General features: G+C 39.0%; 1 protein-coding gene across 3 annotated transcripts in view; it reads right to left on the reverse strand.

Annotated features, from left to right (window-relative positions):
* The window catches only part of STX8 (syntaxin 8), a 207,048-nt gene extending 193,927 nt beyond the window's left edge, over positions 1-13,121 (reverse strand). For 2 of the 3 annotated variants that reach the window (XM_032498789.1, XM_032498788.1), the window contains exons 1-3: positions 12,983-13,121; positions 8,701-8,800; positions 2,467-2,561 (exon numbers count right to left, since the gene is read on the reverse strand). In XM_032498789.1, coding sequence (XP_032354680.1) covers positions 2,467-2,561; positions 8,701-8,800; positions 12,983-12,999 — 212 coding nt within the window. In that variant the 5' untranslated portion in view covers positions 13,000-13,121. The remainder of the gene's footprint in view (positions 1-2,466; positions 2,562-8,700; positions 8,801-12,982) is intronic. The other variant, XM_006176944.3, reaches the window with a different exon arrangement.
* Positions 13,122-13,507: the final 386 nt, after the last annotated feature.

Genomic DNA, 13,507 nt, shown 5'->3' on the forward strand with positions numbered 1-13,507 from the left:
GAAGACATGCCGGGTCAGAGTGGACTGTATTCTATCTACTAGAGGAGAATTCAGCTTTTAAACAACTGGTGTTGGGTCCAGACAGCCCCGCACTGGAATCCTGGCTTTCTGTTTCTCAGCTGTGGGGTTCTGGGCAAGTTACTTAAGCTCTTAAAGATTCTTCTCAGGGTTAAAAAAAAAAAAAAGAAAAAAAAATTCCTCTGCTTGAATGCTGTACTCTCTTTTCAAGTCCATCTGTGACCTGAGGAGCAATTTCAACCTGGCCTCAATTCCTTTTTTGTAAAGGAGGATGAGAACCACCAAAACAAATTAATAATACGAGGTTACTGGGCCTGATGAGTTGCTATCTGATACATCTTAAATCTGGAGGATAACTGTCACAGAATTACTTTCGGTGTTTAGGAAGAGGTAGGTCAGGGAAAAGGAAGATGTGAGGAAGAGGAGAATTAAATAGAGGCCTTTGTAATATAGATGCTACCTCCACCTTTTCATTTGATCAAAAGAAATGGTCTCCCTGAAAATACAGAAGTTTGCAAGCGCCCCCGTGTGGTGGGTTATCTGAACACCATTCCTAGTATTGGTTGCAGTTCTGGTAGAAACAGACCGAATTATTTGGGGGAGAAAAATAGAATTTTAAGAAAGTGGTTATATTCCACTTGAGTTTTTGAGTTCTCTTAGGAAATTCTAAATTATTCACATTAAGGTCCTTAAATATTTTCATAATGTATTTAAATTAACAGCTCTGTTTGGTGTTTTTAAACGCTTGGTGCTTAATTCAGCAAGTTCATAGATCACCGAAAGACCAGAGTCTATGAGATTTCAAAAGATGGTCAGACTGCAGACATTTAGAAGAACAAAGTCCATTATTACTCTTGACTTACTACAATTATACACCCTGTAATTAAGAACTAGCAGAAGTTAACAGAGAAAAAGTAAAAGCCATTAATTTATCTCTTTCTTGCCTATATCAGTTACCTGTTAGCAAATACAGTTATTAGTATTATACTGTGAAACAATATTTAGCTACATTTCTAACACCTATGATTTAGGGAACACTAACACCTTGATCCCACGTGGAGACGTCCAAGCACTCAGTACTGAAAGTGGAGAAAACAGCCCTGCCAAATGAAACCACCTGAGGTCTATATAGTAAGACTTAATGGATTTTTAAGACTGTGCAGTAACAAAAGATACCAGATCTGTGTAGATGGTTACACCGATTATGCAGTTACAAACTAAATGTATCAGAGTATTCCAATTGTGTTAAAAATAAGGCCCCAATTGTCCACTGAAATTAAACTTTTACCTGAAACCTTAGTGAGTTAATAACTGAATATTGGAAATCATGCAACTAATCTAAACCAACCTCCCTGGTGACATGAAGGGGTTATTCTTGGAGAAAAAAATATTTTTTTAAAACATCTTCTATTGTTTTATCTGAAAAGCTATATTCCTACATTTTCCCATGTTTAAAATCGGGCAGTAACAACTATTTCCTGGAAGATCAAAGTAGGGGTCTTTGCTACACACTACTGACAATGAAAAGGAATGATAAAGGGGACCAGTCTGAGGTCTGTTTTCAAATCAATATAACCTCGGATTTAAAGGATCAGTTTATGTAACAGGTCACATGCATTTTCCTAAATTGATCAGATTCTGAATTTCTAAAGAAAAATATATTTTAAAGATTACTTACTATTTATTTATTGGTTGGGGGAGGTAACTAGGTTTATTTATTTATTTTAGTGGAGGCACTGGGGATAGAACCTGGGACCTCGTGCATGCTAAGGATGAGCTCTACCACTGAGCTATACCCTTCCCCTAAAAGAAAAGATTTTAATACTTGACATTGGCAGTGGGAGGTTGATGTGATGGCACAACTTGCTTCATGCAAGTGCCTCCCACCCCCACACCCCCAAAACTCCAAAACCAAGGGTAGTGTCTGGACCTCTGGAACAATTAGGCAAAGAAGTCACATTTCAACAATCTGTATAACTGGTGGGTGGGGGGAGGGAATGCATGGTTTCTACGGGTACTGGCCTCTCAAAAAAAGAAAATGAACCATTCAAAACCCTGGGAACTGCAGACGCAGAAGCACAGCTTAGAAGCACCGTGGACGTCCTCCCGTTGGAGCGGCAACTGTGGACCACCTTCAAGGCAGGCCAGACAGGTAGCCGTGCAGGGCTCTGCGTAAACACGGTGTTGACAGAAAGCACGCGCTTCCTGCACTGTGAAAGCTACACCGAACTAAGTTAATTCCCGCAGCATGTCTTGCTTCGCCAGCATATTCACTGTAAAACATGTAACAGGCACTTAAAATAGAAATCCAGATTACAGGCAATATTTGGGAAATCAGGTCTTCCTCAAGCTGTGGAAAAATCTGGGTGGCCCAGATTCCTTCCTTTCTTAAAATAAGACTGCTTTTCCTCCCACTCTAGAAAGAGGTGGAAATGTTTACATGGATACATCTGATGTGTTGACACAGCTCTTAGCAATAAGTCCTTCAAAAGGGCGATCTTTTCCTTCAGTTTCTGCAACAAAGCTCTGATTGTCACGGTAAGCTGAAAAGAAAAGAACACAGCCTAAGTATGCCAGTCCAGAGGTGTGAGATCGCCGCCACATAGCATGTAAACGCCGCTTTTCACACTATGATTCCACCAAGGGTGGGCTGGAAGGGACGCTGAGCCTCCCGACAACAACCTTGGGTTTGTATGGAATTTTTTTTTTTCATATAGATTCTTACCAGTCACCCGGTCCAGCCACTCTACAACCTGACCAGGTGGTAAGCCAGTCCAGACCTGAATCCTGACACTGACTGGAAACTCACTTTGCTCTCACAATCAGCTGAATTCTGTCCCCTGAGCACCCACCCTTTGATCCTATTTGTCCACCTGGGAGCCATGCAGGAAACTGCATGTCCCCAGTCTTTGTTCACCAGTAAAAACCCGACCGTTCCCTCAGCCATGCTTCAAAGAACAAGATGTCAGGTTCCACTGCCATCCTGGCCAGTATTCTCTAAACACACTGGGGTACTTATAACCCATTACAAGTTTCATAGCAGTTAACACTCCTCTTGTATAAAAAGCAGTTTCAACCTCATGTGACTCTCTTTCCAGGAGCGTGTCAGTTTTCCCCAATTCACAAACCCTGAGTAAATTTTTGTTTATGACTCTAAGTGCCACCTTAAAGGATCGGTGGAGGGGTGGGGAGAAAGCCTCCCAGGAATTTAAAAATATGAAAAATAAAATTACCCATGTCAAGTAAACATAGTCAACTATGAATACAATCAGAGATATGTTTAAAAAGGCAGAATATCCCAGGTTTCATTTGCTACCTTGTTCAAAGGAGCAATTACACAACGGCAGCAGAAGCAGGGGCTCTCTCCTTAGATTAGCAGGGTCCCGATAAGGAAAATACAGCAGAACATCAGAGGCTGGCCAAGGGCTACACACATCAAGCAACCCTCCAAGGTATCAGCAGCCAAGGAAAGTCTAACCCTAACTATTCTAATACCTCTACGAACCACGGAAAAACCACCCACAGCGTTCATGGGAAAACGCCAAGGAAGGCAGATCCCTCCTCATGCAAGAAGTAAAGAGTAAAACAAACAAACAAAAAAGGCACAACACATATTCTTACACACTTACACACACACACACACACACCAGGTCTAAGAAGAGTCTACAAAATTCAAGGCCAAAAGCATTCAACAGGTGAAAGAGTATGCAGCCATTAAAAAGTACGACTGAAATCTAAAGTGGTTAACATAGTAAGACATCCACCATAATCTATTAAAAGAAAAAGAAACCAAGTCACACTCACACAGAGAGACGTCACCTGGGAACTAAACACATCAAAACGTCAAGGGTGGTTATCTCTAAGTAGTGGGATTTCTTAGTATGTTATAGGAAAACGATTACTTTCATAATCAGGAAAGAACTTCCATTACAATAATTTATCAGAAGTTTTCCAAAGCACATAAAATGATGGAAAGCCTACTTCATATTTTAAGCAAACACAACCCTAGTAACAAGCACTGACAGATAAGAAAAAAAGGAAACCACTTGTCCATCTCCCTTAAGGATTATAAATGTAAAAGTCTTTAAAAATATTAGTGACACAAATTCAGAATTACATTGAAAATGACAACAAGGGGGGCAGGGTATAGCTCAGTGGAAGAGCGCACGCTTAGCATGCACAAGGTCCTGGGTTCATTTCCCAGTACCTCTATTTAAATAAATAAATAAACAAACATAATTACCTCCCCCCTGCCCCCAAAAAAGAAATACATTTTTTAAAAAAAGACAACATACCATCCCCAAGTAGAATTTATCCAAGTAATTTAAGAATAGTTTGATGTTAGAAAATCTAATAATAAAGCTAATGGTGTTAATTACTAAAGACAGAATAAACATACGACTAATATAGCATGGGGGAAGTTAATTAAAAACAAAAACAAAGAAAGAAAACCAAGAATGGGTCAGTACTGCCTTAACTGTAATACTATTTAACTGCGCTCTAGAAGTTCTAACCAATGCAATTAGACAAGTTAAAGAAATACACAAGGGCTGGAAAGGAGGTGAAATTCTCATTATCTGCAGATTGATAATAGTCTATTTGGGACAGTGAAGAGGATCAACTGAAAGATGACTAGAAACAGGTAAAGGTTTCAGGATGGTGATCAATCCCAAAATGAAAAAATCCAGGGCATTCCTAAATCCAAGTAATAGCCAGGGAGAATTTTTTAAATTATTTTTAAACATCATTAACAATATCAATAAAATATTAAAAATATCTAGCACAGTGCCTGGCATATAGTAACTGCAGGAAATATTGCTGAAGGAAATGAGTAAAAGGAAACACTCAAAATTGCAAAAATGTAACAGCTTCCCAATTAAATATACAAATACACTATACATTTATTCAAAATCCCATTTGGAGCTTTCCAAAACGAGAGGAGGTGATAACTGAGGTACAAAATTCTTTTAATGAAGCTACGCAAATTACTCTTAAAGGAGGATAAATGAAAGGAAATATAGAAAGATCATGGATATGTGTAACAAAGGGGGCCTTAAACAAATAGATATTAAATCTTTACACAAAACTATAGGAGTACAATGCTGGTACTTATCAGTGGCTTCCCTGGTGCAACAGAAGAGAAGTTTCAGAAACAGTGTAGTTGTATAAAAATTCAGTGAATGAAATAAGGAATATTTCATATCTTGGGGGGGAAGGGAATTAATAATTTAGTAAATGGGAAAAATTAGATGCCTAGGGTACACAAAATATATTTCAAATATTATAAAAATGTATGTGTTTTTAAAAAAATTAAAAACAGGAGGAAAAGTTAAAGAAAATTTAGATAATTAGGCAAAATATTTCTATACCCTCTGGGTGTGAAAGGCCCTTCTAAAGCATTATCTCCTCTTCTCCTACAAGAAAAGGCCATAAATAAAAATACTGATAATTTCAAATAAAATTTAAAAACAAGTATATGTTTTTTTAAAAAGTCATTTGCAAAGTCAAAATCCAAATTAATACAAAAAATGCTTGTATCAAATATGCCAGATCAAAGCTTAATACACTTAAACATATATTTAAAGAACACTTTGAAATTAAGAAATAAGTTAGGTTAAGGACATATATATATATATATGACATATATATGTAACAGGCAATTCATAAAGGAAGAAATACAAATATCCAATAGATACACGAAAAGATGTTCAAAGGCATAAGTGATCCAAAAAATCCATATTAAACTATTATATACTTTCACCTGAGTGAGAAGGATTTTGTAAGGATAATCAGAACTCGTATAGAAATGTAATTCTGAGACATTTCCAAAATGCTTAAAATTTTATACAACCTAAATCCAGAAAGCCTACATTGAGGAATTTATTCTAATCTAGGCAATATTTCAGTCACACTGAAAACTCATTTATAATTAGAAATAATCTAACGATCTAACAATTCAAGAAGATGATTCTGGTTAAATGGATCAAGAGATCTAAATGTAAAAAAAGAAACCATACGTTTGCTAGAAGAAACCAGGAATAAATTCCTTTATAACCATAAGCAGCAAAAGCTATGAGTGAAAACACAGAGGCGATTAAAAATTGTCAACTTCATTAAAAAAGAAAAATACTTTCACATGACAGGAGATACCAAAGGCAAAGTCAAACAACAAATGATAAAGGAGAGGAAATAATTACAATATATCACAAAGAGCTAATCTCCCTCATATATGAGGAGCTCTTAAAGATTAAAAAGACAAACAATCCAATAGAAAAATGGGCAAAAGACAAGAAGTTTGTTCACAGAATACATATATATAGGGCTTAAGTAAGTGAAAACATACTTCACTTGATTCATAATATGAAAAATGCAACTTTAAAACTACACTGGAAGGTCAGGGAGTTTAAACTTCCAGTTATAAAATAAATAAGTCGTGAAGATGTAATGTACAGCATTGGGAACACAGTCAATAATACTGTAATAACTTTGTACAGTGACAAATGGTAACTAGAATTATCCTGGTGATCATTTTGTGATGTACAAAAGTATCGAACCACTATGTTGTGTACCTGAAACTAATATAATATTGTAAATCAATTACATTTCAATTAAAAATAAATGAAATGAAACTACATTAAAATATTTTCTATCACTTAACAGACTGGCAAAAATCCAGAAGAACAACAACCACCCTCTACTGGCCAGGCTGTGAAGAAACACTGTGGGCAGGGTGCCAAAGGTGACAGCCCCTCTGGAGGGGAATTTGGCAATGAGTGGGAAAAAAAAAAAAAAAAATCACACGTGTCCTGGTTCTGAGAATTCACCCTTAAAAGAACCTCCACAAATACTACTCAGCCATAAAAAATAATAAAATAATGCCATTTGCAGCAACATGGATGGACCTGGAGATCATCATTCTAAATGAAGTAAGCCAGAAAGAGAAAGAAAAATACCATATGATATCACTCACATGTGGACTCTAAAAAAAAAAAAAAAAAAAAGGACAAAGGAACTTATTAAGAAAACAGAAACAGACTCACAGACATAGAAACAAACTTATGGTTACCAGCAGGGAAAGAGGTGGGAAGGGATAAATTGAGAGTTCGAGATTTGCAGATACTAATATACATAAAATAGATAAACAACAAGTTCATACTGTATAGCACAGGAAACTATATTCAATATCTTGTAGTAACTTATGGTGAAAAAGAATGTGAAAATGAATATATGCATATTCATGTATGACTGAAGCATTATGCTGTACACCAGAAATTGACACATTATAGACTGACTATACTTCAATAAAAATATATACAAAAAAAGAGATAAAGTTAAATCTGAAAAAATAAATAAAAGAACCTCCACAAATACAAAAAAAAAATCACAAAGCTATTTATTGCAGCATTATTTATAACAGCAGCAGACTGGAAACAATCTAAACGCCCGTTCTTAGGAGACAGAGTAATGAACTAGGGTACACATAACAGAGTAGCATACAGCCCTGAAGGAGAACAAAGAAGATCTCAATGAATTGGAGGGATTTCTGTGATATATTAAGTGAAAAAGACAAGATACAAAGTAGTAACTTTCGTGTTAGAGGAAGAGAAATGAGAATACACACACACACACACACACACACACACACACAGGCTTATTTCTGCAAAAAGTAACACAAGAAGAATAAATGAGAAATTAATTTAAAGAGGTGACCTCTAAGAAGTAGGTGAAAAAGGCATGGAAAAGAGTAGGATGGGAAGAAGACTTTGAGTATAACTTTGTAAGGGGGCAAATTTTGAATTATGAACAATGTAAATGGTTTGGATATTTAAAATTAAATCGGCAAGGTTAGGGAAAAAAGCAAACCCTGAAAATGACAAAGGAGAGAATAAGACACAGAAAAAAAAAAGCATCAATTCTAACAACTTTAAAACAGAATAACCTCAGTAGCCTTAGTGGGACACTCTCAAAAAACAAAAAAAGACACAAACTCAAACTTTACTTAGTATTTGTAGTGGTGCTATGAATTCTGAAACTATTTTCTATAAACTATAAGAGAGACCAAACGAGCAAAAATCTATCAATGCTTTTGGAAACTTGGGTTCTCAAGCAGGAAAAGGAAAACAGTAATTTGGAATGGGGACGTTACAAAGAACCCTCTGGTGCTGGATTAGAATCAAAGATATTGGCATGGACTCATTGATTTCCTAAAAAACCTATTTCCTTGCCATATCCCACCACTGTTTTTTTTTTTTGTTTTTTTTAAAAAACAGCCTCTAAGCTAAGGATGATTTGTACATTTTAAAATGTAAAAAAAAGAAAAAAAAAACAACTATTATCCTTCTGTCGAGAATGGATACTCAAAGAGGTGAGAACTTGGCCTCTCACCCTGCAAAGCCTAAAAGATTTACCATCTGGGGGAATGTATACCAACCCTGAAACCAGACAATAAAATTAAGAGAAAATTTAAGGTAAAACAGGAGAAATTAAATAGATATCATGCTTCACTTAATGTCAGTGATTAAATAACTATTAACTGATTGGTTGTAATGTCAATTCATCATTAGTAAGCACATAGGCCAATAATTCACTCATACACACACACACAGCCTCAGGAAGGGGAGGGTCTTCAGACCTCAGAGCGCAAACAAATCACGTGACGTACTAATTCTCTCCTGGTCTTACCTTGGTTGTATTTTCACCATTTCTTTCATACTGATTTCGTTGTTGAATTTTCTCCGCTATCTCTTGTGCAATTTGGCAAGTGGAATCGTACGTGGAGAACCTGCATCAAATCATAAAGGGAGGAAAAATGCTGAAGGTTCTTTAAAGGAAATTTCTGCAGAACAGGAACAGGAAGGGAGAATGGTAGTAGCAGCAGTAATGGCCACACGTGCTGAATGGCACTTACTATGAGCCAGGCTCGATTCTCAGTGCGTCGTTTCTAATAACTCACTAAACCCACACAAGAACACTGGGAGGTGGGTTACCAAACCCCTCGTACGCATGAGAAAACCAGGCACAAGGAGGCAGAGCGGCTTGCCCGATGGGTACCACCAGCTGCTAGGCAAGGCTGCCTGGCCCTAAGCCCGTGCCCTGACCACCGCGCCCTCCTGCCGCTGAGACGCCAGACAGCCCACAGACTCTCCGGGGGGGGGGGGGGGGCCTCCTCGGGCCGAGCACGGCCCCGGGCCCCGGGCCCCGGAGAATAAGCAGTGGGCAAAATGGACAAAGGCCCTGCTTTCCAGGAGTTTAGTGGAGGGAGAAAGGCATAAAACAAACCAAAACATGGTGTGTCAGGTGTGGAGGCGTGCTCAGAAGGAAAAGCAAAGCGGGCCGGAGGCCGGAGGGCCGGAGAGTGGCGGGCCAGGTGAGGAAGCCAGCCAGGCGGCCGCCCGGGAAGAGCTACACACTGCGGCAGCTTGTTTCCCCCACAACACCAGGCTCTGCGGACACACGACACACCCACCTAGCATCTGGGCTTTCCAGAACTCTCTCAAAGCACGTCCCGAGTTTCTATTTGTTATTCCAGTGTTGGGGGCTTTGAAGGATTCACAATGAAACCTCAAGAGTCCCTTATTTTTGCCTATGGTTACAGTCTTTTTACTTTCTGTTTTACAGAAAATACTTGTGTGTATACGCATCTCATGTCTCAAGTGCAGGGACTGTGCAAACAAAGAATGTATTTTCCAGGGCTGTCCCAGTAAAAAATAGGAAAAGCTGCTGTTTGACCTAATATTGCAATTTTTGCTTGAAAAAATAAACAATCCATTTCTTAACATCTTTGAACTCCCACGTATCACTTGAGTGCTGAGGGAACTTGGCAAATGTCTTTATGAATGAAGGAAAAAACTATCTCCAATCGGTTCCCTTAGGCATCTTACCACAGTAATTGTAGCTATGACTAACAACTTGAGTAACTGATCTGGGCCAGGTCCTATGCTAAGAGCTTTACATTTTAAATTTCATACAGATCCAATGAGTTAGGATCCTTAACAGCTCATCACTTTAAAGTGGCATCATTCATATATACGTATGTATATACACATGCATATATCTGTATATATATATACTCAAGTATACCCAAAAAGAGCAGGCAATAACAAGACAATACGCAATTAAGAAAATAGGAGGGAGGCTGATAAGGAAAATCGGGTCCTGCCTGGTCCCAGCTTTGCCACATTTCCCCTTTTTCCCTCCATACTGTCCTCTATGAAAAGAGGCTATTAGGTCTGGCTCTGCGGCCCCAGACCATACATATGAAAATGAGTAATAAGGTACAATACACCTCTTGCCATATGTGGGCAAAAGCATCCCCTGTAGCTCTAAGAGTCTCTTCTAAAAGTCTAATCTTATTATTCTGCTCTTCCAGGCTCTGAAGGAACTAGCTTCCACTTGTGTCTACCATCTTATACCCTCCTACCCAGGCCACCACTTGGCCGAACATGCCAGGCTCATTTCCCTCCCTCCACCTTGGCTTGTTCCTTGTACTTTCCACCAGCTCTAGATCGTGCTCCTCCCTCTTGTCCGAGTGAGAGGCTTGCTTTGACCTTGTGGGTCCGTCCAGGTTAGAACCTCTTGGCCCAGCTTTTATCAGGTCTGAGCTCTTCGGCCAACAGTAATTTCTCTCACTTGGGAGCTCTGGAAATTTACACACTTACCATCTATACTCCCCATGTGGCAGAAGAACACTTAGTGTTAGGGTGGACATTTTTGGCAAAACTTCTGTTTTAGTTATATACATGTGTATACATATGTGAGTGTGTGTACTTGTTGGACTGTGACATAAAATATATTTTTTAGGTCAAAAAAGTTTGCAAGCCATTGTAATTAGGTTATACTGGCAAATAAAAGCATAAATTAACCTCTAAGGAAAAAAGAATGGCAGAATATTGATAATTACAGAAATTGGGTGATGAGTATAAACTTACTATACTATTCTTTATTTTTTACCTTCCATAATAACATTTTTTAATAGACCCCTCCCCAAAAAAGTCTAACCAGAGTATAAAACTATTAAGGTTTAACCATAATTTTTCCAGAAATGGTGTATCATCAACAAATAAGTTGCTCTAGTGGTAAAGTGATTAACTTCAGCAAAGAAGCCATTCAGAGATGGTAATCACTAGCTATTTCTATCACACAGTGAGCTTACCACTTGCTTTGATATGCCATTAAAATAGTAACAGCTATATTCCATTTCCAAACCTTAAAATGCTACTCAGGAACAAAGAATCAACCCATGATTTTCAACAGCACGAGGGCAAAGCTGTAGTCAAGTCTGTTTTTATAAGTTTTTCAAAACCCTACTTCAGACTCCTTTCTGCTCTCCTGATCTGCAACCTTCCTTGCAAGGAAGCTGATCTAAGCACAGAAGAATTTCCCCTGTTGTTTCACTTTCCACAAATGAGAAAGCTGCTAAGTCAAACTACTTAAGAGTAACAGGAAAAATTAAGCTTTTCAACACTAACTGTGGAAGACGCCGGGGGTTCACTGATAGCTTTCACTAACCTAAATTGATAACTGTGGGCTTTGAGCTTTATTTCCTACCTCAAGTGTAAAATGAGGGCGTTAGCTTCCAGGAAGTGGAGGGCAACTTAACCATATGTATCAAGGGCCTTAAAAATGTTCATACCCTTGGATCCAGTAGTTTCACTTCCAGGAAGTGAGCCAAGGAAATAAGAAATGAAACAAAGAGGTAATCTTTGCAATATTAAAAAGTAAAACCAAAAAAACCCTTATATTTTAAAAAAGGTACAAAAAGGGGTGTGATTAAATCACAATCATTCATATGATGCACTATTAAGCACCATAAAAACTGTGTTTTCAATGAATATTTAATGATATGGAGAAATGTTGCTTTGTAAAAATGTATGGGGGTGTGTGTATGTATACACATATATACACATATATTATACAAAGTAATAAATTCATTTTAAAAATCAGTAATGGCAATTATTCCAAATGACAGAGTTAAAGTTTTTTTTTTCTCTGCGAATATTCAGTATTTTCTAAACTTTCTATTGGGGTGTTTGGTGGCGGAGGGGTGGGGGCGACCACTGTTAAATCAAATACGCCATTGGCCCAGATAATTAGGTCCCAAGCAGTGCTAACTTTCATCTTGCAAAGTTAATCTCTCAGTATCCAGACTGTCGGAAACTTAAACAATTATAAACGATATTAGAAGTACTAACATGAGACATATTCGCCAACAAGAATTTTATAGAGCTATAGTGTTTTTAATTAGCAAACAAAAAGCTCAAGTCCGATATTCTATTGCAATACGTTCCTTGGGATCAGAATCTGTGTCTTTCATCATTCAGTCCTTGGGGTTTAATTGTCGAAATTAAAGAGCCTTATAGGTTTTTCATTGTTTTACTGCGGAAGTGGCTGCCACAGAATCAGGCTTCAGGATACTAACTCAGGTAACAGTAAAATGCCTTATCAACTAACGCACAATTTCCCTCCCAGATTCCTGTAAGTTTTTTGAAGGGCCTACAGGACCTAGATTCTAGAGCCAGCTAGTTACTAACTGGCTGGTGACCATGGATTCTGAACCTCGGTTTCTCCACCTGTGAAATACGGAGGTTCACCAGACAGACTGGCATTCCACAAAAAGGTTACTTCGACGTCATTTTCACAGTTCAGGGAAGCCTGCATCAGCCAGCTTCACAACGAGGATGGGCGGGAAATCTGGGAGATGCAGCCGAGAAGGGCTTAAAGGAATGCTCAGAGATTTCGTCCCTGGAACGCAGCTCCTCAAGGGTCCACCCGGTTTCCAGCCCCGGCGACCCTTGTAAAGACTTAGAGTGGCAGGGTGCGGTAAAGCTCTTTAACTCCCCCCACCCCGTCACGACAGCAAGCGAAGGGTCCTCGCTCTCCCTCCCCTCACCCCGAAAAGCCTTCAGCCCCAGGGCCTAGCGACGCCCACTCCCCGGAAGCGCGGCCGCCCTCACCCGGCGCTCACCAGGGGTCCGGGGCCATGGTGCAGTCTCCGCCCGCTCCTCGGACACTTCCTGCTCGCAGCAGCTGACTACGGCGGCCCGCGCGGCTCACACCCCGTGCCTCGACCCGTGCGCGACCGGAACCTGGCGCTTGCAAAGTGAATATACGCCAAGGCCTCGAAACTACGATGCAGAAACGAAAGGGCTCCCCGGGGGAAACTGGAGGTTGGAGCCATCTGTTCCCATTAAGACACGCGAACAGCTGGGCGCAATTAAAATTGTTTTTGAACAAAATCTAAGCGTTTTCCCGGAAAGGTGGGAGCCCCTTAAGACCTCTAGCAGTTACTTAAAATTTTATCCTGCTTAAAACGAAAACAGACAAGCAAAAAGCTGGATTGTGGTGATATTTGCACACCTGTATAAATTTACTAAAACTCACTTTCTTTAAGTAAATGTTGATATGTAAATTATACCTCAATAAACCTTTAAAAGAATTTTTTTATCCGTCTTCAAAGAATGGACCCAAAGAAGTATCAATTATATATTTT

Source organism: Camelus ferus, chromosome 16, assembly GCF_009834535.1.
Source record: "Camelus ferus isolate YT-003-E chromosome 16, BCGSAC_Cfer_1.0, whole genome shotgun sequence".
NCBI lineage: Eukaryota > Metazoa > Chordata > Mammalia > Artiodactyla > Camelidae > Camelus > Camelus ferus.